This window comes from Argiope bruennichi, chromosome 11 (genome assembly GCF_947563725.1).
Source record: "Argiope bruennichi chromosome 11, qqArgBrue1.1, whole genome shotgun sequence".
Taxonomy (NCBI): domain Eukaryota; kingdom Metazoa; phylum Arthropoda; class Arachnida; order Araneae; family Araneidae; genus Argiope; species Argiope bruennichi.
The window spans coordinates 47,200,137-47,227,665 of record NC_079161.1 but is presented as its reverse complement, the minus strand read 5'-3'; the positions used below and the strand labels follow the sequence as shown (position 1 = coordinate 47,227,665).

Sequence of the window (27,529 nt, the reverse complement as noted above, 5' to 3'; positions counted from 1 at the left end):
GATTTGCAAAAAAGCATGACACCTCAGCCTGTAACTCCATTTTCCCAGCTAAATAACAACAGGATGCAATTAATCTCGAATCATTTAACATGCACCAGACCTTTCTGGATGATAGTTAATCAACGAAATCGGGTTCCAAACTTGAAACACCCCTAAGTTGCGAAACAGAAACTTTATTACAAAGATAAGGTTTTAGTCACAGATGCAACCTTTTTTTTCGAAGACTTTGATGAAGGATAAGTATGAAAAAATATGAGATTTTCATATCCTTTTAAAAGTATTATGTTTATATTTTAAGGATTTACAAAAATGGCAAATAAAAAGTTTTTACATATTTTTTTATTCAGTTGATGGGTTTAATTTTTGTAAAAATAGAATTTTTAATCAATTTTTCATTCTCTTTCTGATATATAGGAATTCTAAATTTGGCACAACTGTTTATTCCGAGGACAATAAAATACTTAAATGTTTTAAGTATAACCAGAATTTTTATAAATTAATTTTAATATTTTAATTACATTTGACAGACATTAGCTGACATAGAATTTATTACAGATTTTATAATATTTCTAACAATAATAAATTAATTATTTATTGAAGTCTTAAGAGTAATTTTCAATAAAAAAATCTAAAGGTAAAGACCGATATCAAAAATTTTCTTTATCTTTGCTAATAATATTTTCAAATATAATTTTGAAAGGAAAGATTTTCTCTTTTGGTAAACACTTTAAGCAGGATTTCAAAGCTCTAAGCAAATAAGCCCCTGTTGTTGTAAGTAATTATTTTAAATTAAACAATATAATAATAAATTGCTAATTGATTGATAAAAAGATGATAAATAATTTGATAATAAAATAATCATCATGTGTGAACATGATGTTGTTTTGGTTTAGGGATTTTGAAGCCTCAAAATACAAAGGCAGAAAATTGACGATTTATTGCTTTTGATGCATTCATTTTTCGCTTTTAGAGTTATTGGAAAATGATAAATACGGTTGTCACTTTTGGTGACTTATCGTCAATAAAAAGTTATAACTTGGATCGAATGTCCGCCTTGTACCCAATTCTTCTGTCTGGCCAAGAAAGGGCAGGGTCGTAAGAAATTATCGCACGAAGAAGCACAGAGAAGAAAATGGGTGTGAACACTATACAGCGAGAAGAGGTATAAAAAATTATAATTTTTTTAAAAAAAAATTCAGTTTTCCTAGCTGGCAAAAAAAGCTTTGAAACTCGATTGATTTTGGGTCGACTAAACAACAACAACATTGTTTTCATAAATATCAACGCAAATGTAATTTGATAGTCACATGATTGGTTTAAACTGGTAAATGACATAAATTAATTAAGACAAACAATGACTTAAAAATAATAATGTTCACACATGATAACTTAAAATTTATGATAGCAGATTTCCTTTTTTTGCTTATTTTTGCCTATATTTATTAGTTGTTGTTATTTAATGTTTTTTTTTTAACATATGGCTTTCAAGCAAGAAAAACAGATTTACTGTAAAGCAACAGCGCTGAAATTCACTAGCCAGTGTGCTTCAGCTTTAAAATTTCATAGAGAAGGAAATATTTTTAAGAATGTTGACGTGTATTACTTGCTCGTCAAATTTTGAATCGATATTTTTTGTATAATCGAAATCGAATTTTTAACCTTTTTCAAAAAGTGACATCTTGAAATGTTTCCCTTTGTTCTTGATCGAATTCTTGGTTTTTTTCCTTGTTTGGAGAGGAGTATATGTATTTTTTTCATGTATTTATTTTTATAAAGATTTTACAAAATAGGTAAAGAAAATTTTTGTTTTGAATTTCCACTGTGGATTTGGAAAAAGCCTTCTTCTCCACAAAAAATTCAATTTTCGAATGCAGTGTAAATAAGAAATTTAAACTCCTGTTATTCTTTTAACTTGGATGTTGTATGTCTTTGAATATATCTATCGAAATATTTTTGCAAGTCTTAGACCAAAAGCCTCTTTTTTTTCAAATCCACAGAAATGCTTGTTATTTCAATGAAAAAAATAAATAAAATGACTATTGAAGGGAAGAAAAGGATTTAAACTAACAGCAGTGGTCTCCCAAAACTTTTGCTTTCTATATAATAAAACCAATGTCACCAAGATAATGGATTTACCCGACAGTTTTAAGATAACGCCAAGATAGCCAAGATAATTAGTTTACTTGGCGAATTTCAGATTACGCCAAGATAACGAAGACCTTTTATATATAAGATATAGAGATTTCGCCAAGATATCTAGCTACACTTCCGAGTTTACTTGACAATTTTTGACATGCCAAGATCGTAAAGATAATGGGTTTATTTGGCAATTTTCGACTTTCGCCAACGATCACCAAGATAATGAGTTCACTTGGCCATTTTTGACATGATATTGTTGGCGGCGATTGCCATTTTTTTGTGAATTTATAGCAGGGCCGTAAATAAGAAATATTTCTCATTTACATGTAACTATCTTTTTAATGAAAAGAATTTTTGCTGCAATATTCAATATCACACATACATATTAATATTAAAAGTAAAAAAATATAATCTTTGAAATGATTCTGTTCTTTTAAAAAATAAATTTTCATTTAAAAAAGACACATGAATTTATGTAAAAACTTTTTTGAATTGTAATTATATACTTTATTTTTAGCATTTTTATACAATTTAAATCTACTTATTTTCAAAATTAGCATATTAAATATTATTTTAAAATTTAATGGGAAAATTTGCTGACCTTGAGTAAGGCAGAGAAAGCTTGATACTAGTATTTTATAGCATTGGCGCACAACAATTAAGAAATATTAAACTTTGGCGTGAATTTGGTATTTTTATCAATCTAACCTAGATCTTGGCGAGTTTTTGATAATTAATCTCTGGCATGTGGTTGATAATATCCGGAAATCGAATTTGTGTAATTAGATGCACTTTTTTCCCCAACCGATTTAAGTCAAAATTCGACGCAGAACTACAATTGTAATAATAAAAACCACATAGAAATTTAATACATTTAAGTCATTTTTGAGCTGTTGAAGCAAAGGCTCAACTTCTTGTTCGATTTGGCTCAAAATTTGATAGGTGTCTATAATATAGATGTTGGCGAAGACTCTCCGTGTGCGTGGTGACTGGAGCTCGTATAAATCTGTCGCGGGTACAAAGTCCTCCATGTCGAGAGTAATACCACTGGGGGTACTGGATCAGGGGTGATCGTTCTTGGATTCAGGTCTAAATTACGATCTGTGGATGAGTGAATGAAATGCATGAATGAAGTCCACCCAGTAAAAAGGGTTGTGACGTGTGTGTAGTAAAGTTGTACTTTTGGCCCTAGATGCCGCTACTGAAATACAAGAGACGCACTCTTGGTTTAAAATCACTGACTTCTAAAGTCAGTGGGCTTGTCTATGGCGAGTGCAATTAGAAACACTACACACACATATAAATGTTAAAGATGTATAATGAATTTTATCTATGCCTCTCTATTCGTTTCTTAGAAATCGCGTTAACTCATATTTATACAGCTGAATAGACAAACTTTTTCTGCATAGATTTTGATAGAAATCTATAAGTTTGGTGTAAACACATATGTTAAAGTACATCCGTCTAACACAAAGCGGTTTTGAGTTATCTTGTCACAAAAAGACAGACGGTCAAACAAAAAAAAAATTTTTTTTAAATGTAGATTTGGACACCAGGCTCTACAATGTGAATATTCATCAAAATATCAAAATAGATTTTTTTTTATATTTACAATACTATCTCTATATTTCTTATACAAGAAAGTAAAAAGTACTTAAAATTTTGTTTGTAATGGGTTTAAAATGTTATATAAAATCGATGAAAGATGATGTAAAATTAGAAATATAAGATAAAATTTTATCACAAGGCAAAAGATGAACAATCAGTGGAACTTTGTAAGTTGAAGAAGAAACGATGGCATGAAACAGTCTTGAAAAGAAATATGAGACGTTCTATCCACCAGTCCACACATCCCTCGAGCAGCACAGGGGTCTAAGATTCTTAATACAGTTTACCACTTTAAGCTTCAAATGCGATGGAAATCGCTTCTGAAAGCACAATGCTAAGACTACGAATGATCTCTGCACATGTGTAAGATCTCGAAACTTAACATTTCAATTAAGTTGATAGATATTGTGACGCCAAACTTTATTTTATGAAATATGAAAAAAGGTATCTATTGGTGTTAGTTAAAATATTATTACAGAATCAAGTATTCCCCATTTTTGAATTTTAGTTGAAAAAATTTAAAGGGTAAACAGCTTCAGATATGCTCACTAACTTATTGGCCTTACTATATTCAAGTGCCTTATAATCTGGAAGTACACATCTTGAGAAGTGCATTCGTTTCTTGAAAATCCAAAGCTTTGTTTTTCTTGTAGAGGAAGGAAGTCGGCAGACAGCAAGTTTGCTGCAAGTGCCTTGACGTAAGTTTTACTTCAGGTGTAAAATAGAGACATTATTCGTTGTTGGAATAGAGTTCAGAGCTTGACGGATGAGGTTGTGTACCATTTTGAAATATTTACTGTTCTAGAGATGTTTTTCTTTGTTTTAGTAGGTGAATCCATCAGCATTTTTCTGTGCGGTGTAGGTTTAAAATCAGTTAAGTCCGAAAGTTCTACAACTTTATTCTCCTTCTGACTGAAAGATAAGATGGTGAGGAAGGTTTTGGCAGGCTGGTTACTGGATGATACATTTTTGAGTCGGAAGATTTGCAAATAGAATCAACAGAAATCTCCGGATTTGCTTGAGAGGGTGGAGAAACGGGTGATTTTTTTGACTTCAGAAACCGGGTTTAGCAGATTGGGATTTTGAGAGTTCCCTGGATTTTAGATAAGAAAATTTTTATTTAAAAAAAATTATTTCTTTTGCCTATTTTCAGAGAAAACAGTTCTATAAAGTCGAATTATGTTTTTCTTTGTATTTAAGGTACTTCTCTTTGTGAACTCTTTCAACACTTTCATGTCTCACTTTTGAACAAAAGGCTTAGGGAATTGCTCCATAGCAGGTTTTTCGAATGTCTAAAATGCTAGCTTTTGAAAGAGAGGAGCAGGTTTTGTATAGACTAATAGAGAGACGCATACATCTTGATTTAATTAGTTAAGGTAATTTAGAAGAGCTGAAAGTTAATAGATGTTTTCTGTATATAGGAAGACCGCCGTTCCGTATCGCATTATGAAGCGCGTGAATAAATTTTCGACTTTCTTTTATTTCTTTGGCAGTTGTGTCCATTGAATCATTGAACAGTTCACTAGACGAAACAATTGCCTTAGGTACGACTAATGTGCCGTTCGGATTGACAGAATAAATTTCGCCTTCATTCCACCACGGAAAAAAATAGATGGATTTAACAATAATCAGACTCATTTCGTATTTCTGCAGTCAATAATGCTAGACCACGTACTTTGTCATATATAGCTATGTTATGCTAGAATCTAAATATATTGTTAAATTATATGTCACATCCGTTATCCATCAATTGTGAACACGAGACTTTGCCATACGTTTCATCACAATGTCAGCAGAAAAAGCTTAAAAGCCCAGCTTCTTCCCAAAACTCTCTCGCAATAAAAGTGTTATATCGTGTAATATAAGTATATATATAATACGTGTATATATAAAGTGTTTAAACTTCCCTTGCCACAGTGCGCAATGTATAGCACTGACATACAACAGTTACGAAATATTAACCTTTGGAGTGAATTTAGAATTTTTAATGAATATATCGTATCATCTTTGGCGATTAATCTCTGGCATGCGGTTAACAGTATATGAAATTTGTGCTTTAGACAAATTCTTCTCAATCGATCGAAGCAAAGATTTGGCACAAAACTGCATTTGTAGTCACAAACTCTCATACCTAATTTGATACATTTAAGTCGGTGGAGGGGGAGGATTGTGGTGACGCTTTATAAGCCAGATAAGAGCTACGAGACATGAGTAATTACTTTTGTCTTGGGGTCATGTTACTCGACTACGAACCAAAACATTGCGGGTTCGGTTCTCGCTATGACCAAATCGCTACAATATCACGTCCGGGTCACCAATGTTGCTTTTGGCGATAGCGAGGGCCGAATTCGCAATGTTTGGATTAGTAGCCGAATAACATGACCACAAGACAAAAGTAATTACTAGTGTCCCGTAGCTGTTATCTGGCTTATGAAGGTTCACCACAAGTCATTGCGGTTTTGAATTACTCATTTAGATGTTTCTGAAAGTACAAATCAACAAACAGTCCATTTTTTTCGGGTCAAACTTTGGCAGGTGTCTACATTATAGATGCTAAATCTGTGTATCGAATCTTATCTATCTAGTTCTCTTCGTTTTGTATTTATCGTGTTTACTTTAATTCGAATAGCCGGACAGACAGACTTCCTCTGAATGGATTTTATTCAAAATTTGACAAATCTACATATTTGGTGCAAAGATAGCATAATAGATTTCAACAGTATCCCTGATTATCGTTTTTGAGTTATCTTTGTCACAGAGACAGACAGACATTTTTTAAAAATATGTTTTTCAGGGAGATATAAAAAGTGGACATTCGTCAAATTCTGGAGTTCGAGTTTTTTTTTTTTTTTTTTGAGGATTACTATACTTTCTCTATACTACATATACGAAAAATTAAAAAAAAAGCGATGATTGAAAATAATATAAAGAACATGTAGATATTACAATGAAGTGAATATTTTAAAATAGCATAATAATTTACTAAATGTTAAATGAACATTTAAATGTGTTGAGACATTAGAGAAAAGCCATTGAGACTTTAAATGTGTTGAGACTTTAGAGAAAATCCATTGAGACTTTAAATGTGTTGAGACTTTAGTGGAAATCCATTGGCACTTTAAATGTGTTGAGACATTAGAGGAAATCCATTAAGACTTTAAATGTGTTGAGACATTAGAGGAAATCCATTGAGACTTTAAATGTGTTGAGACATTAGAGGAAATCCATTGAGTCTTTAAATGTGTTGAGACATTAGAGGAAATCCATTGAGACTTTAAATGTGTTGAGACATTAGAGGAAATCCATTGAGACTTTAAATGTGTTGAGACATTAGAGGAAATCCATTGAGACTTTAAATGTGTTGAGACATTAGAGGAAATTCATTGACGGTTTACTTACCAGATACGGTTTGGTACTGAACAATGCTGCCCGTTATATGGCTATTGCCATTATGAGCCACTTCCCAAAAGAGACTCACTGATCTGCTAGTTGTATTCAGGACGGTAAGATTTGATGGTGCATCTGGAAGACCTGAAAAAAAATGGATAATTAATTTAACTAGGCGTTTCATCAATGCTTTTCCAAACACAAAGAATAATATGCCAAAAACAGAATAATTAATCTAGAACCAGCAAGAGTGGTCTAGAGAAAATTTTCTTTCATACCATATAAACTAGTCATGTCATCTTACATTGCTTTGGCGTACTATAGTTACGAAATATTAATCTTTGGAGTGAATTAAACATTTTTACTGAATTCATCGTGCATCATTGGCGATAAATTTGGCGATTAATCCTAGGCATGTGTTAATGAAATTCAAAAACCAAATTTGTGGTTTAGATGCGCTTTTCTCAACCATATTGAGACAAAAATTTGACACAAAACTGCATTTGTAAACAGAAAAAAGCGTAACAAATTTGATATATTCAAGTCATTGTATTTTTGAATTATCGCTCTTACATGTTTTTAAAAGAACAGACCATCAGATAGTCAACCCACAGAGTCGGATTTGGCAGAAAATTTTGATAGATGTCTACACTATAGATATTGACACCTATCAAATATATCGAATTTATCTATCTAATTCTTTGTTTTGTAATTGTCGTCTTCACTTATATTCGAACAGCAGAACAGACAGACTTGAATAGATTATACTAAAAATTTGATAGAAATCAACAATTTTAATGTAAAGATTGCATACTGAATTTCAGCCCTCAAGCTCAAAGAGTTTTCGAGTAATCTTTGTTTCAAAAGATAGACAGACGGACATTTTTCAAAAAATGAATAAAGAAATAAAAAAAATGTATTTTTCAAACTCAGGAAAGTCTGAACATGGATATTAGTCAAAATCTCTAGTTCATATTTTTTTTTGAACACATATACGAGAAAGTGATAAAAAAGTATTAAAAAGTATAAAATAAAGATCTTTTCTGATTTAAGATCTACTTCAAGACTTTACACAATAGTTTAACGCTTCGACATTGAAATTTTTTTATTTTCAGAATGTATCAATCCAAAATCAAAAATAAATTCTCTGTACATCATTAATTATTTTGGATATATGGATTTAAAGAAATTCTTTATTAATTAAAAAATTTATAAATCTGAAGCACAAAACAAAGAGGGCGAATTACATTTTATGCCTCATATTAAAATTAATATTTATGACTGATTAACCTTTTGCACTCGAACGTCTTCTCTTAAGCACCATTTAAGACGGTGCATCATTTTGACATTTTATTTATTTAATTTTAATTGTTAAAAATGCCTTCAGAATGGTAAAAAAAATTTAGGGTAAAATCCTAGATGGGCTCACCTCTTGGCGTCTTATTTAAAATCTCGCCAAGTTGACTACTAATTGAATATTTGTTATTATTATTATTTTTCAATTAAAAAACGATATTTGAAGGCCAGAAATAATAATAAATAAAATAAAATAAATATAATAAAAATAAATAAATAATAAGAAAATAAAATAATAAATAAATAGTAATAAAATAAAACAATAAATAAATAATAATAAAATAAATAATAAAAAATAAAATAAAATGAAAATAAATAAAAAAAATCCGTCTAGGTTGCCACATTGGCGAAGTTATCGCCACTCGTTTGGTGAGAATTCAAAAAGATGCCAAGAGGTGGACTGTGCTAGGATCCACCCAAATTTAGATTCATTTTTCATAGAAACTCAAAACAATTTTATGTATTTATTTAGGTGTAATAAACAAGTCGATGTATTAAGTAAATAATTATGCATAGAATTACTTTTCCGAGAGCAAAAGGTTAATCTTTCTTATAAATGATATGATTTTATGATGATGACTTAAGATAATAAGGAAGGCAAAAGAACTTGTACATTAGGAAAACCACTCCCCACCTTAAGAACTAGATCGATTTCGCCAATCTGTGAGCACATCCAATTAATAAAACTTATATGTTTATTGTACAAAAATGGTTTAAAAAGTACTTTCATAGAGTGCAGTTGATGAAATTCCTCTAAGTTGATTGACATTGCTAAACTGATGCTATTAATGTAGTGGACAAACAGATGATCGCTGAAGGCGTTTAACCCTTTATTATTTTAAATGATAATTACTTTCACTAGACTCTTCATTTCGTACCAAAATTATTTATTATTGCTAAAACTATTGTGATGAACCTGCTTTAATCAAGATGACGTTGGGATTTAAGCTGCTTGCTCGTGTCAGCGGATTAATCATGCAATGCATGCGCCAACTGTATTTTTTTCTGAGTTCACGAGATTTATATATATATTCCTTTAACTAGAAATTATTTTCTTAATTTTTTAAAAAAATAAAAATGTATTTTTTACTTTGTTACTGAATTAAATATGTACACCATTATCCATAATATCATACATATTGTGTCCAACTGTTTCTGAATAGAGACAGTGAAATATATCTAATGTTATAGATGAACAATTAAGTAATTTGTCTTATTAAAAATCCATATCAATACATTTTGAACACAAAGCAATTAACGTTGCATACACATAAAAACAAATAGCTTAAATGACACGAACTCCGATAAAAATTTATGTCATTATTATGCATGAATAGATTTGCCTAAAAATTTATTTAATTATTTCAAAAAAATTAATGTGTATTAAAGAAGTATTTCCATATGTTCAGTTATAATCAAGTATTAAAGAAATTCTAAATAGCCGATTTTTTTAAATAGCCGATTACTGCCGTTAAAGCATCAATAGATTTACATAAAAATTTATTTATTTCAAAAAATTAATGTGTATTAACCCTTAACTGGCGCGGTCTGTGAGACCTCTAGCGATGGATTTTCTGTCACCCCTATTCTATTTTTAGCTCAATTGAATGGATTGACCCTGTAACTTCCTGTTTTGTGACCTTCAATACACGTGCACTTTTTGAACCGATTTCAGCAGATGCTTTTAAAAATAATTCAGTTATTTCTTCAAGCGCGGTCTCTAAGACCGCATCTCCCTGTAATAAACAAGGCTTAGCAGATGGCGCTAAAACTTGGGCCCCGAAATATCATCCAGTTTACTGATCCTATTATGAAGCAGTGCTCCAGACACTTTTAAATGAAGCATAAAGTGATTTTAGTGATAAGGATAATTGAACAGAAGAGCTTTTCGATGAAAGTTTGCATTCAACTGATTTTGATATGTATGTTCAAACATAATTCATTTTTCTGATGATAATGTATTTTGAAAAATTTATAAAATATATTAATATACCAAGAGATATATATACAGAATTTATAGGTCGGTTTTTACACTAGTTTTTAACCTATATGATTTAAATGCACTAGATGCATTCTATACATGCATGCTATGAAAGTCACACAAGCAGATAAAAAAAGGGCCCATTTTACCTACTGTCATTTTTTTTATATTTTTCATATAATTGTTGAATTTTACATTATATTGTCTTCTATATACCTTCATATACTGTAAAAATAAATATGATTTAAAAAGTAAAAAGTAATATGCCTTTTCAAGAATATTATTTATTGTAACATGTAATTTGAGAAGAAAATGTATGTTCTAACGCATTTGCTTTTTTCAATGATAATATATTTTGAAAAATTTCTAAAACATATCTATATATCAAGAAAAATATCTGCAAAATATATTGGCAGTTTTTCATACTAATACATTCATTAGAAAATTTAATTTGAGCGTAAATTAAATGACGTCTCGTAGACCGCACCTCCCCAGTTAAGTCCTAAAATTTCACCACCCCAGTAAAAGTTTAAAGACAATTATTTTCATGTATTTATTATATTTATGGATTATTATACATTAGTTATAATCAAATATTAAAGAAAATGCTAATATTTTAAATATCCGATATCTGCTGTTAATGCACCGATAGATTTGCATAAAAATTTATTTATTTTCAATAACTGGTATGTATTACCAATTTGTGGAAAAATATATCCAAGTGGTAATGAAATCACTTGCATATTTCCCTCCGAATTATTGCTCTCCACGTTTCTTTGAAACCCTCGCTTTAAAAGCATTGACTTTCCCTCACAATGTATATCCTAATTAACAAAGGATGTTGCCCTCCATTTAAATTCAATTACTTCCCCTTCACAACCACATCCATCTGACGAAACGAAACAAAAGTGAAACCACAACCGCATTAAAACGACTAGAAAACAGCGATCCGCATTAGCTGGCTTGCGGTACAACATCCACTAATTCCATCAAAATTCCTGGAAGCAGGAACAGAAAGAATCGCATTTATTTGATGCAGATACCAGATTCAATAATCACATTTAACGAGATACGGCTCTGGTTTGGAATTTGCATAACTTAGTCCGGTGTATCCTGAAATATTTTAATTAATTGAAAAGTAGTTTATTATTGAAATTTTCCAGAGCCAAACCAGAAGTAGGGAGACGCGTAAGACATGAGATCAATTTAGGGGGAGGATTTTGCGATGGCTCCGAGTGTAATAATAGAAAGTAATGCTGAGTTGTAACGGATACTGATTGTCAACCCGTTAATTAAATATTTGTTGGAATCTATATCTCAAAATCAGCAGAAGTAGGCCTACTGTTTTAATTAAATGATAGTTTACGAGAGGTATGATTCTATACATACTGAGAAGTAGAGGGTTAGAAAATGAGACATACTTATGAACCATCAATCGTGCAAAGGGATGATAAATGGGCAAAATGCAATTATTTGCCTAGCCTTCTTGGAATTTCTGGTGCCTAATTAAAGTTTTCTCTCGTTACCAAAATTGATGGCAATACGCTTCTGATTCGCCCGTTTGAAACATTCATATCTCGGCTACGGTCTTTCCTTTTTATTTGGCGCATTTCATATTTTTTAGCGAAGTGTAAGTCACGCATTTAATTATTATTATTATTACTGAAAGAGATAAATTCGGACTTTTAGCAGCAACGGCTGTCATTTCCTAATGCCAGAGAGTTAGAGTTAATAAATATCAAAAAACTTCAGTGAACGAAGAAAAATCTGTAGAAAGATATTATGAAAAACAGTTTTTATGGATCAAAATTTTAAAAGACGAAACTTCTTTTTTTGGTGATTAACAGTAAGCTTGTTCCAAAGATATGTTCTTTGAGTTGAATAATTCAAACAGTGCCCAAGAATGTGTTAAATGTCATTTTCTTGGTAACAGGAGAGACAGGGTTGTTATAAAGTCCAAATTTATTCAATAGAGCTTGGGTGATGATTATTTAGGTAATAAGACGTGCACCAAAAGTATGCTCTTTGATTGAATATTTCAAACAGTGCACGAGACTGTGTTAAATGTCATTTTCTCTGTTACAGTAGAGACTGTCAGGGTTATTATAAAGTCCAATGTTTTCAGTAGAGCTTGGGTGATGCCATCTAGGTAATAAGACGTGCTCCAAAGGTATGTGCTTTGAGTTCAATACTTCAAACAGTGCACGAGACTGTGTTCAATGTCATTTTCTCGCTTACAGGAGAGAGAGGGTTATTTTAAAGTCCAAACTTATTCAGTAGAGCTTGGGTGATGATTATTTAGGTAATAAGACGTGCACCAAAAGTATGCTCTTTGATTGAATACTTCAAACAGTGTACTAGACAGTGTTAAATGTCATTTTTCTTGATAACAGGAGAAACAGTCAGAGTTATTATAAAATCCAAATTTATTCAATGAAACTGGGGTGATGGTCATCCGGGTAATAAGTAGTAAAGGAAATAATGAATAAAATAATTATTTTGATAAATTTGGGGTATATTTTGAAGCGAGGTTTTTCGATAATAAGAGATTAAATCTTCTTCAATTCACTTTACATTTAAAGTTTCAAATTTTCTCTTAAAATTGGTTTAAAACTGTGCTAGTGTTGCCATTCATCAGATCTTTAATTATATCAAACATTGTTTATCGATTATCAATTAGTATTAAATTTGCAAAACTATGCTCTATTAAAAACTTTATCTATACGTAGTATTGCCTGTTTCAAGATCCCGAAACTGTAAAATCTAAAGGGATGCTTTTATATACTTTCTAAATGGATGATATAAATTAAGTAAGAGAAACATTTTATTCAAAGCTAATCGATTACTAATTACGTTTAAATTAAAGTTATTAATTACGGTTTTAAACGTGATTCACTCCATTAATAAATTAATGAAAATCTTCTCCTATATCTTTCATCTCATCTCAATTTTGTGAATTCAACATCTTCTTGGGCAAGCGCAACGCATGGCGGGTTTTCATCTTTGAGAATAGAAAATATACGAAGCACTGCAATCACAAATATTTTGATCACGATATTTTTTGACCACGTTTTAGACCTCCTCGAATCCCCCCCCCCTCACACTTCCTCCCAAAAAATAAATATCCAATACTAGAATTAAGTCTTTTTGTATGCCAGTATATCAAATTACTTGAAACAAGGATGGCAGGTATTTGGACATAGCACCATGATTGTAAATCTATATCTAACTTTGGATCAAAATCGCATTTGCCCAGGTGTTAACCCTTCAACCGGCTGGAACGTAGAAAGTCGCACTAACGAAACTCTCATGCAAAGGCTCGCACGTAGAAAGTCGTATATCATTTGTTATCCTAAAATCGGCTGAAACGTAAAAAAAATAATAATTTTCTGAAAATTATCCTAATAACGACTCTCACATAGAAAATCTTAAACGCTTTTATGATAAAAGCCATTTTACGAAGATATAGATCTTGAATAATTGACGGTTATAAGGTTGATATACTATTAGTATACATGTGGGCCAAATTAACCCAAAAACGCACGAAGCATGGTGTATAAGTGGATAATAATATGGCTTAATTATTATAATTTCAGAATAATTTGAATCAAATATTCGATCAGTTATTTCAATAGGCCCACTATCGCCCGTCTGTGAACTTTTAGATATGTGGATGCAATACTCCAAAAATTGCTAAAAGATACAGGATTCAATTTCAGATCATCAAGGCAAAATTTAGATCAGATTTTCATTAGGAAGGGTTTGAATAATGCACACTAGACTGTTTCTACTATCCAACGAAACTGAACAGACTATATTAACTTTAAACTAACTAGTTTATATCTTTTACACTCAGATGGTAACTCTCACCATTCAAGACGGTGCATCATTTTGAATTTTTATTTGTTTGTTTTTTGAATTTTAATTGCTAAAAATGAATTCAAAACGGTAAGAAGATGTGGAAAATGATTCGGTAAAATATAAATTAAAACAGTTATACATATATTTATTTTTCGGAGCAATAAAGAAGTCCTAGTCTTAAGTGAATAAATATGCATCGAATTACTTTTTCGTTAAAATATGGGCATAGTTTTAGAACTTTTAATTCTATAAAAATAACGATACACATGCAAATTCATACAATATTAATATTCATGTCAAGCATTTATAGAATTTATGTTGAAACAGAGAAAGAAAATGTCGATTATTGTGCCGTTTATTATTTTCACTTTCTCATATATGAAATATACAAGGAAAAAATATTGTAATGATAAAAAAATTTTAAACTCGAGATTTTGACGAATGTCCACTTTTCAAACCACCCTGAGGGCAAAAAACATTCTTTTTTGGAATTATATAAATCTGTCTATGAACATGATAACACAAAAAGTTTTAAGCTACCTTGATGAAATTTGGTAAATGGACTTATCACCAAAACTTAGGTTTATATCTAATTTTGAAAGAAATACCTTCAGAGAACATATGCCTGTCTGGCTGTCCGAGAATCAGCGAACATGATAACTAAAATGATAAAGGCTAGATTGGTAAAATTTGTCACATAGATTTATGACTTGAAGTGCTATGAAATTTGGAGTAGAGTTTATTTGTGATTTATGATACAAAAGCCGTCTTTGACTAAGCTGCGCTACACTCAGGACATTAAAATATATTGTTACAAACCTGTAATTTTGCTTCCCAGCAAGACGAATAGTGTCATCCTAAGAAAGACCGTTGTACGATCTGTCCTGTGTGTGCTGAGCGGGTGCCGTGTCAATGAACTCAGAAGTTGGCAATTAACTTGGCGATCATTTGGCGACTTGGCGTTGAATTTGGCGAGTTTGGCGAATAAATGGATACTACTGGAAAGTTCGAGAACTTGCACGATCCATCCACTAAGACCCGAGATACAGCCAGGTACGCCCTGATTGGTCTGAAGATTCTAGCCCCGCCTCACGGAACTATAAAAGATGGGCAATCTGAAGCTGAAGAAGACGTCGTGTGGGATCGGAAGAAGTTGTGTGGATCGTCAAAAGTTGTGTGTGTGTGTGAGAGGAGTCGGAGTCGCCGACAAATAAGAGAAATTAGAGGATGAGACAGCAAGAAAGCTGCTGAACTATAGCAATTAAATGCGCTGAGTAATTACAATTGAGTGGCGGTATTTGTTGTAGAAGAAAAACTTTTGTAACAATATGGATCAATTTATAATAAAATCAAAACAGGGAATGTCTACGAAATCCAAATGTCTAAAAATTTAAAAATGGGAGTCATGAAAAAGAAAAAAAAATGATGTAAAGTATGGTACAGTACTAAAAATCATAGCTAATATTTATATACGATTTTAAAAACTTCTATTTTTTTAAAAAAAATCTTAAAAGGTTAACAATGAAATTTGGAACCATATCCGTTTGCCGGTCTATACTTTAGGATGAAATTAGAGTGATAACACAAAAACGCAATGAGTTAAATAACTGAAATTTTTTACGTAAACTTGTGACTGAATAACAGTTCTACGTCAAATTTTGATTTTAATCGTTGAGTAAAAAAGGTTGAAAATGAATATTCGATTTTCTAGCATATTTATCTTCGATTAATTGCCAAAGATATACTGTTACAGTGAAAAAAAAACACTACATTCCTACCAAAGATCGATTTATAGTAATTATAGTTCTTTAATTTAGTTAACACACTAGATAGATAAATGGAAATTTAGTATTACGTTAAATCATTAAAAAGATCAAACCATCGTCAACGATTGGCGATTTTTAATTTGAATAATAAATTTTTTATTATTACTCCATTATTTTGGAGAACTTATTGTAATTCGAAAATCGCTAAGTTCAGGAATGCAATCGTCGTGCCAAAATCTTGGCATCTTATTTATAATTTAACTTGGCTATCTTGGCGTAATTTGAAAAAAATACATCAAATGAATACATTATCTTAGAGATCTTGGCGTAATTTGAAATATCGCCGGGTAAATCCATTAAAGATCTTGGCATAATCATCAAATTTCTAGTAAACCTGGGTGTGCATATATGAACAATTATCCTTAAATTTTTTTATAAGAAGATGGAAATGTAAATATTTAGTTAGAGAATAAAAAGACTTATGGCTAGACTTATAATAACAAACTAGAATGAGCTTTCTAGGAATACTTAAATACTTCTATTGAAATTGTAATACTTATAAAATATTATTATTAATGACATTTTTTCGAATAAAATATTTTTAAATCAATTAGTTCTTAGAAAAAAAAGAAAACGAAATTTGTAATTTAATAAAATTCTATGCTACTTTTCTCATTAATAATTCATTAGTTCCGTAAAGTGCGAAATATAATGATGCATTTCGAAATCAAAATTCCTCTTTAAACGGAACGAAAAATGAAACGACGAAAATGAAAAAAATATTAATTGAAAATTCTGTGAATTTATTAAAAGAAGTTATAAAGTCTCTCGGAACTTATTTTTCTTAGCGTGTTTCTCAGAAAGTCTTATTACTTGGGGACTTACTTTTAAAATTTTATTCCAAAATGTTTGAAATAACTAACTTAATAATTGAAGTAATAATAAGATAAAAATATCTGTAATAAATTATATCGCATTTAATTTTTTTTTTCAATTTTAGCTGCGATTCGACATTTCACCTTTTTACATGAACTCAAAATATTAATTGTTTCAATTTTTATATGGGAGTTTAGTTTAGTTTAGTTATATTAATGTCCCTTTTTAAAGCAACACTAGGGCTATTTTGGGACGCACCACGTAATTTTGAACCTCGGTCAGATGACGAGGACAACACCTGAGCTGGCACCCCCCTCTCCACACCACGCCACACCAGCGGGAGGATGTTTGGCCAGGGCGTTTAACGTGCACCAGACCCGCTTACACGACGGTTCTTCGGTGGAATCGGGTCTCGAACCAGAAACCCTCCGGTTCCGAAGCCGAGACTTTACCACCAGGCCACCGCGGCCCCGTTTTATATGAGAGGAATAGTTTTTAAATGCATACTTATGGAAACAAGGAACAAAATCATATTCCCACTTTTTTTAAAATTTAAATATCTACTTCTTTTCTCGTTTATATTTTAATTTTTCCATAGCCTTATAAGATTAAATTGAATAGATTTTCTCAATTGGATAAATTTTCTATTCTGATAATATTTTGATGCAAATTTATAAAATCTATATACTTCAGAGAAAGGCAATGAATATTAAAATTTGACATTCTTATAAAAGAATAGGCGGGGTGTAGTGTTACAGGCTCCCACGTGGTACACCCTAGTTAACACTAAATCTGCTACAGCTTTGCCTCCTTCCTCGTATCTCTGACATTTTACTGAAAATTTTTGCAGTTTCTTTCCAGTGGATTCCAGCTGCGGGATTCCTGGGAACGAGGCTGCTTTTTGGCCAAAAGGGGTGCAAGAGTCCTCCAGAGACCTTTGTAAAGCCTCTCATTTCATTCAGTCAAACTCCTGATAAAAGAATATATACGTCAAGGATAAAGTAGAGAGTATTGTGTGACTCTGCCGGTAAGCCATGAGCTTCACTGCTTGAGGATACACAGTTGATCCCAGATTTTCCTAGAAGTGCCTCTGTGGCACTTTTCGACCTTATTAATCCCCCGGGGGGCATCTTGGAATGAGGATGAGATGCTTCCGGTATGGTGGTTGGATCTCGCCACCCTGGAGAGTAAATGAAAAGGTGAGGGCCTGGCTCCTCCCATCAGTGATGGGATGTACTTCCTTAGGGAAGGGTTGTACCGTGGCCGGATGATGGCCCTTAGGACTCAACCACAGTTTCCACCAGTGGGGCCGTTGCGGCGGTTCGATAATGCAGTATTATTTATCCTTGCCTTCGGGCGGGTCGCAGGATAAATAGTATGACTTTCCGCATTACTGTAAGCCATGACTGTTTGCCCGCGTACCTATACTGATTTGGGCTTTGTGACTCCCCCTTATTCCTCTGTGCGGACAGCATCAAATTTTTGATGCTACTCATCTTGATTCGTGTTCTTCACTTGTGTTTTTAAACAGTAAGGTTCAGAAATATTGGAAAGCTGGAGATCTAATGGCGTCATAGCCAATCTTCTGGACATTTGTAATAAATTAATAAATAAAATAATAGGCTTCTACAATAGCTTTATAGAAAGAAGAGTACATTTACGGATACTTTTGACTGCATGTTAGGGTTTAACCGTCAAATAACTCGCCAAGGAAGACATAATAGATTCAGTAAAAATGTTCAATTCACTCCAAAAATTAGTATTTCATAATTATTGTACTCCAATGATATGCAAGGCATTCTCTAAGATAACACCTTTATTAGAGTGTATGCGAGAAAAGTTTGAGGAGACCTCCCCCACTCGTTACTTATCACGGCAATTTTTTTGGATTATTTTGTATATCAATTCATTTTCTGAGTTCCTATTTGAAAAGATAAACATTTAAAAATAATTACAAAATAAAAATCATTTTAGGTAAAAGTGTAGTTTAGGATACCCCTTTAGTGTCAAGGACGCCAAGTCGCCAATAAAGATGGCTGACTAAACAAACATTTCTACAAGAAAGTTACGGTTACCAATTTTTGCATTAAAATTTCGATCTTTACTGATAAGTATTGTTTTATACGAGTTTTTATTTATTTTCTTAACCTTTGAGATCTCTCTCGCTGATTATTTTTACAATTTTGAAATAAAGAAGTTTTTTAAACCGGCTGCGACGGTCTGTTGTGTAGAGAGTAAAATTTAGAGCATACGATGCCTTCGGCATCTGAAGAAGGCACAGGGCAGAATTTTTAAACTGAGAAAAACAAACCTCCCTACGACTTCGCTAGCAGTGGGAGCGGGATTTTAGTAGCTTCGCTAGCTCATCGAACATAAGGACTGTGGGGATAACAGAAGCAGTACATAATCAAAACAAAAGAAAGAACAAGGAAATGAAGCAGTCAAACCAGTCCATATAAAATTTCAAACAAGCATCCTTTACCCAACTCATATTATATATATATATATATATATATATATATATATATATATATATATATATATATATATATATATATATATATATATATTCCCTTCCCCTTCATCCATTCTGCAGGTTCAAAATATTTCCTGCCATTCCATTCTCCACACATCCGTTCTTGTGTCATAACGAATTATTAAGGAAACTGTCAGATCAGAAAAAGAATTACGAAAAGTGAAAAGAATTCCATTGCAGACGATTTCTTAAATTAATAATTCAGACGATTTCTAAAACGTATATCGACAGTAAGTATTGCAAAAGAATAAACATTTCGTATTCACATCAAAAATGACATTACAGTATCTTATGAGCGATAAAATTTTTTTAATTATAATACAAAACTAAACTAAAATATTTAATTGACATTTTTTATTATTTTTAATTTGACATTTTTCGGAAAATAGTTTTAGTTTATGTACAACTCAACCACTGTAAAAAAGTAGTAAATAAAACAGCATTAGGGTTGTTAAGATCGTTTCGTTGGGTTACCGTATTGGCGAAAAACTCGGGGGCACACTCAACTACACTTAAACCTAATTTTATAGTTTCAAATATATTAAATACATATCGTATTAGAAGAATTGAATTTTACAAACCTTGTACAAGGAATTGAATAACAGATTCGTCCATTCCAATTTCACTAACTGCAGTACAGGTATATTTTCCTGTGTCGTTTCTTGCTGCATTCAGTATCTGTAGCTCCGATGTCGTCTGATGCTTTTTAGATATGTTTCGTATGAAATATCTAGAAAAAAAAAGATAAGATAGAAGAAAATTAATAAAACTGAAAAAAAGAAATAGGATTGAAGAAATTTTAATTTATTATGTGTTGACATAAATTAGGATAAACATGTAATCGGACCAACAAATAATTAACAATATTAACAATATACCAACAAATAATTAATAATCTGTTATTCAATAATTTTTAAAACTTGCTCTACGTTGAAGTTTCGATTTAAATGGTGATTATCAAAGTTATCATCATGTTGAATTAATTTTTTTTGAATAATTCCATCTATTTGTAGTAAAACATCTTCATAAACCATCATACAAAAGCATGATCTAATATGGATAAGATTAGATTTAAATAGATTTTTAGGTGCAAAACATTTTGAATTATGTGCTTACTACATCATGTGCCTTAAATAATAACTAAAACAAGTTTATTTAATACTAGTATTCCACTATTTAACCGGCATTAATATGAACGAATATTATTAATGAACTTAACGAATATTATTTAATGATTTGTGTTATTAAAAATAGCAAATGCAAGTATAATTAACAGTAAGTTAATGTAATTAACAATGATATTTCATATTTTTTAAAGTTATATGCCGTTTTTATATTTGGAATTGATATTGCTAAATTCTCGGTAATTTTTAAGTTAAGTTATATTACTGTCCCATTTTAAAGTAACACTAGAGATATTTTGGGATGGACCTCGTAATTTTGAACCACGGTCAGATAACGAGAGTGACAACTGAGCTGAGACTCCCTCACCAACCTTCCACACCACACCAGTGGGAGGACGTTTCGCCTCGACGGATTTAATATGCATCTGACCCGATTACACAACTGTTTTTTTCGATGGAATCGGGTCTCAAACCTGAAGCCTTCTGATTCCGAAGCCGAGGCCTTATTTCCAGACCACCGCAACCGTTGGTGATTGATTGATTAAAAGTGATTATAAATTCTGGTTTTCGAAGTTAAAGAATCTGAAGTTTGATACCCGATGTCACCAAAGACACTTAAAGTTCGCTGGTCTGGTTCATACATTACTATGATACCAGGTGATTAAAATGCATATCGGAGTTTTAAATCATCATAATATTTATCAACTTTGACTTGCTTACCCTGATTAGTTCTATAGGAATGAAAAAAAAAACTCTCAAAAGTTTTTTCAATTTATATTCATTGCTAGCACCATTTGCCACTTGGCATGAAAAATACAATGATTGCTGATTTCTTCTCATAGATAGATCAGCAAGTTTGAAATAACTGAAACAACATGAAATTAATAAACAATTGCATAATTAAACATTTGGAAAGGCAAAAACTCACAATCCTTTATTCTGAGCACCATTCATTAAAATCGCATAAAAGCGATTGCTGATTTCTTCGCATATATTTATCAGCAAGTTTGCAATAATTGAAACAACATACGATTACCAAATGATCGGATGGTTAAGCTTTTTGGAAAGAAAAAAATACACGCTCCTTTGTCCGTAGCATCAATCATTAACTGGCATGTACAAAAGCAAAAACTTATTTCTTCTTATTGATTACTAACATCAAAGAAGCATATGATTAACAAATAATCAGATTGTTGAGAAAATGAGCATCACTCATTACTTGATATGCAGAAAAGTGATTGCATATTTCGTCTCATACATTTATCAGAAAGTCTTGAAGTAATTAAAGCAACACGTGATTAACAAATGATCGGCTAGTTAAATGTCGAGGAATCACAAACACATGATCTTTTATAAATCGCAAGATTTCTTAGGTAGAAAGATTTCCATAAGTTCACCCATTTCTTCAGATATTATTTGATCCACCATGTCTTTCCTTTTATAAAAAAATTCAGTGTTTTCAAATTGTTAGTACCAACTGCTATTTCGAAAAAATATATAATCAAGCTTGGTACAAAACTCACGTTAAACTGCAGTAGTAGATTTATATATTTCAAATGTCAAAACATGGAAAGGTTTTTGTTCAAGAGTCGTCAATTTTACTACATACTATTTCCCGTAGACAGTAGAAGTAACAGTTTGTGCACTTACTCATAGTAAATTCTGGCATCTTTGATGTAGTCTTCCTGTATACTTCCTCTAATGCACATAATAAAAGAATTGAACTCAAATTATTCCTTTTAAAATTTTCAGCATTAATGTCTCTTTCAGGAACACCACGGTGATTTTTTAACATAATTTGACCTTTGATTACATAATGACGATGATACTTCAGCTGGTGTATTTTCTCTGGAATTCTGTTGTTGTTACTAATCCTAGATGGTCCATCTTTGCTACACCATCTCCATGAATTCAGAAACATTGAAATTTCGAACTGTGATTAAATAATGATGACGATACATGCATCTGGTGCCTTTTCTCTAAAATTCTGTTGTTGTTACTAATCCTAGATGGTCTAGCGTTGCCAAACAATCTCCATGATTTTAGAAAACTCGAAAAATTCCTGATAGTGAGAATGATTCGAAGCTTAATTTGATTTTAAGTCACCAGAGGGAGAAGACTGACAAAACCCCCAAATGTCTACTCGCTTTAGATGAACAAAGTGGAATGGTCTTTATGTCTTGGGTGATACATGAGCTGGTGCCTTTTCTCTAATATTCTGTTGTTACTAATCCTAGATGGTCTGGCTTTGCCAAACCCTCTCCATGATTTTAGAAACCTTGAAAAATGCATGATAGTGAGAATGATTCGAAGCTTAATTTGATCTTAAGGCACCAGAGGGAGAATACTGACAAAAACCCCAAACGTCTACTCGCTTTAGATGAGCAAAGTGGAATGGTCTTTATGTCTTGGGTGATACATGAGCTGGTGCCTTTTCTCTAATATTCTGTTGTTGTTACTAATCCTTTGGCAAAGCCAGACCATCTCCATGATTTTAGTAACCTTGAAAAATGCATGACAGTGAGAATGAGTCAAAACTTAATTTAATCTTAAGGCACCAGAGGCAGAAGGCTGACGTAACCCCCAAGCGTCTACTCGCTTTAGATGAACAAAGTGGAATGGTCTTTATGCCGTGGGTGATCTTACAATATATGTATTCCTGACATATTTCATTCATTCCATTTAGAATGTTATTAGGTATTCCTGGACGATGATACTTGATTACTAATTTTAAATTTCACGTACGCCAGGTTTTATAATGAATAATTAATTTAACAGAATTTTGAACCTTAAACCCTCCAGTCTACCAATTATGACGTTATCACTATGCTTCGAAAATTCATGGAAGTTGGAATGATTCGAATCTTAATTTTATCCAAGGGCATCAGAAGGCTGACTTATCTCCAAACGTCTACTCGCTTTACCTTAAAAAGTGGAATGCCTTGTTAGGCCTTTATGCCTTGGGATGATCCTACAGGTGTATGTACTAACGTACTTCGTTCATTCCATCTAGAACTTTATTAGGTACATCAGGAAGAGGATCTTTGATCACTAATTTCAAATTTCATGTATGCTAGATTTTATGGGAAATCTTTAATGGAACATAATTTCGAACTCTAATCCCCCCCCCCCCCCAGTCTACCAACCGTGACGTTATCACTATTTTTGAAAACATCATGGCAGTGGGAATGATTCGAAGCTTAATTTTATCCTAGGGCATAAGAAGGCTGACTTATCTCCAAACGTCTACTCGCTTTACAAGTGGACTAGTCTTTATGCCTTGGTTGATCCTACATATATATATAATAACGTATTTAGTTCATTCATATTATTAGACACATCAGAAAAAAGTTGTTTTTGAACTTCATATTTCATGTAATCAAGGCTTTGTAGTGGATCTTTAATGGAACAGAATTTCGAACCTCAAAACCTCCAGCTACCAACCTTGACCTTATCACTACATAAGACGGAATTTTGTTATATATTACATATGATTAGAGGTAAAATGCTATCTCAATATTTGTATTCCAACTGCGGAAAATTCTTACCGATTCAATGTGATTATCAATAACGCAGAGTTTACACGAGGCCAATTATTGTGGGAAATAAAAAGCCAAAGATATATCAGGACGATCAGGTGACCACAATGGCAAATGGTTGTCTCATCAGGGAAACTGTTTGAAATTTTTGCATTGGGGTCACGTGATCTTCCTGAGATAGGCGTGGCCTTTTATTGCCTGCAATAGCTGGCCTCGTGTAAACGCTACTTAAGACATCTACTTTCAGTTATATTTGTATAGCTTTAAAGGCAGAAGTATGCATACTAAATTAAATTATAGATACTAAATTTTGCAAGGTTTGATAAGTAACTCCTTTTGGAACCAAATTTGTTATTTTGACTATATGAGATTTTTGTTTTGTGATAAACTTGTAGTAGAGTCTCGGTTTCGATCCTACTTTGTCGTCCTTTCGCGACCCGATTCCAAGGAAGATCTTCCTCTGCATTGTTGTCACATTGCATATTGTTTGTCAAAAACCTTTCGCGCTTTTGCGTATGCGTTCGTATGTGTTTAATTTATCTAAATAAGGGTGAAAAGAAAGAGCAAAGCAGGAGATGTTTACATTTAACAATAAAGTAAACTGCGGAAATGCGCACATCCTTCAACGTTCCACCCCTTAGTGGGATAGAATCTCGAAAAGTGGTCGTCTCGGGATTTTGAAAAGAACAGTAGTGACTGTTAAATCCGTTGAGGTTCAAAAGCCTTTTTTGCAATTGCAGTGTCAATGTTTGAAAAGCGAGAATAATAGCTTAAGATACATTGTCATTATTTGATCGTGGTTCAGAATTATGAGGCTTATCTAACTTTTGACGTTTTAGATGAGAAATTTGATACTGAAGGATTTATTTGTATCAAGATCTCGCAAATGACAGATCTCCATATCGAAACTGAAAATTCAAATTTAATTTAAAACATAATTAGCGGAACACTGAGGTTATATAACACTTTACAATTAAGTTTGAAATTTTTGTCACAAAATTGAGTCAGTTTTCAATGAAAGAATTTTTGATCTTACTTGAGCTGAGAATGAATGATTTTTATTTTAGTTTCAAGCTCTCTCGCAGGAAATAAAAATGAACATCGTCTATTATTATTTTTTTATGGGTTTGGCATGGTTTGATTTATGAGGTTTAGTGGTTCCGTCCACCTTGGCTAAACTGCGCCTTCTTTTTTTTGTGGGAACAGTTTAGTTTAGTTATATTAACATCCCTTTGTAAAGCAACACTTGGGCTATTTTGGGACGGACCTCGTAATTTTGAACCGTGGCCAGATGACGAGGCCGACACCTGAGCTGGCACCCCCTCTACACTCCACACCACACCAGCGGGAGGACGTTTGGCATGACGGATTTAACGTGCAATAGACCCCCTTACACGACGATTCTTCGGTGGAATCGGGGCTCGAACCTGAAATCCTACAGCACAAGCCGAGACCTTACCACCAGTCCACCGCGGCTCTTTTGTGGGAACAGAATTTTAATTTTTTTTTGTCTTACTAAACAACGTATTATGCAAATAGAATGTCAATAGCACGGATTAAATTATTTTTATTACATGGAAGTTTATATTTCTTGACCGGTGCTATAATCTGAATTAATATAGAATTTTATCTTTTATGTTCAAAACAAAATAAAACGCCGGAGTAGTCTTCTTCGAAACTTTTTCGCTTACTCTTATGAAAGTGTCATCCGCGGTGGCCTGATGGTGAGGTCTTGGCTTCGGAAACAGTGGGGTTCAGGCTCGAGACCCGATTCCACTGAAAAAAATCACCGTATAAGCGGGTCTGGTACATGTTAAATCTATCGGAACTAAACGTCCTCCACTGGTGTAGTGCGGAAATTTAGAGAGGGAACTGCCTGCTCAGGTGTCGTCCACAACATCTGACCATGGTTCAAAATTCCGAGGTTCATCCCAAAATAGCCCTAGTGTTGCTTTAAAAAGGGAACGTTAATATAACTAACTAAACTAATGAAAGTGTTATTGCTGAAGTATAATCAAGGTCAAGGGATCGTTATCTTTATTTTAGAAAGTGTTATCTCTCTCTCCACACAAAATTATTAACTTTTTAGAAGATGGTGAATAACTTGCATGACATTTGAGAAAAATTGTTACGAAATATTAATCTTTATACGAGTCTACGAAGCATTTTCAACGAATATAATGTACAATTTTGGTGATATTTTTTGGATGATTGATCAGTGTGGTATATACAAGTACTAGAAAATCGAACTTGTAACTTGGACGCTTTCTTTCCAATAGATTTAAATCCAAATTTAGCATAGAATTATAATTGTAGTCTCAACGTGACATATCAAATTCATTTATTTAAATCACTGCGTTTTTGAATTACTGCATTCACGAGTGGGATAAAGTACGGACCAAGCAGACGATCCTTACTATGGCAGACTTTGTTCAAAATTTGAGAAGAATTTACATTTCAGATATTAAATTTATGTACCAAATTTTATTTATCTAGCTCTTTACGTTTTGGTTATTCTATTAATTTGTACTTGGGCAGCTGGACTGACAGACTTCATCAGAATGGATTTCTTTTAAAATTCGATCGAAATCTTCAAATGTGGCATAAAGACCATATGCTAAATTTCATCTGTATAGCTTAAAGAGTTTTTGAGTTTTGTATTCACAGGCAGAGAAATAAACAAATATAATTTCGAAAATGCCTTTTTTGGACTTAGTAAGGTCTAAAATGTAGATATTTGTCAAAATCTTAATTTTGGATTTTTTGATCCTCACAACACTTTCTAATTGTATACTTCGCATATGAGAAAGTAAAAAGATTATTTTCTATTAAAGTCTTTAAAGAGATTATTTCTCATTCATGGACAGAGAGACAAACACATATAATTTTTTTGTTTTAAAAAAAGTGATTTTTGGATTTAGTAAGTTCTGAAATGTGGAAATTTGTCAAAATCTTAATTTTGGATTTTTTGATCCTCACAACACTTTCTAATTGTATACTTCGCATATGAGAAAGTAAAAAGATTATTTTCTATTAAAGTCTTTAAAGAGATTATTTCTCATTCATGGACAGAGAGACAAACACATATAATTTTTTTGTTTTAAAAAAAGTGATTTTTGGATTTAGTAAGTTCTGAAATGTGGAAATTTGTCAAAATCTTAATTTTGGATTTTTTGATCCTCACAACACTTTCTAATTGTATACTTCGCATATGAGAAAGTAAAAAGATTATTTTCTATTAAAGTCTTTAAAGAGATTATTTCTCATTCATGGACAGAGAGACAAACACATATAATTTTTTTGTTTTAAAAAAAGTGATTTTTGGATTTAGTAAGTTCTGAAATGTGGAAATTTGT

General features: G+C 32.2%; 1 protein-coding gene across 4 annotated transcripts in view; it reads right to left on the bottom strand.

Moving 5' to 3' along the window:
* LOC129957597 (cell adhesion molecule Dscam2-like) overlaps positions 1–27,529 on the bottom strand; it is a 929,106-nt gene that overhangs the window by 110,198 nt on the left and 791,379 nt on the right. For all 4 annotated transcript variants that reach the window (XM_056070014.1, XM_056070015.1, XM_056070016.1 and 1 more), the window contains exons 14-15: positions 20,092–20,240; positions 7,147–7,278 (exon numbers count right to left, since the gene is read on the bottom strand). In XM_056070014.1, the coding sequence (XP_055925989.1) occupies positions 7,147–7,278; positions 20,092–20,240 (281 nt within the window). The remainder of the gene's footprint in view (positions 1–7,146; positions 7,279–20,091; positions 20,241–27,529) is intronic.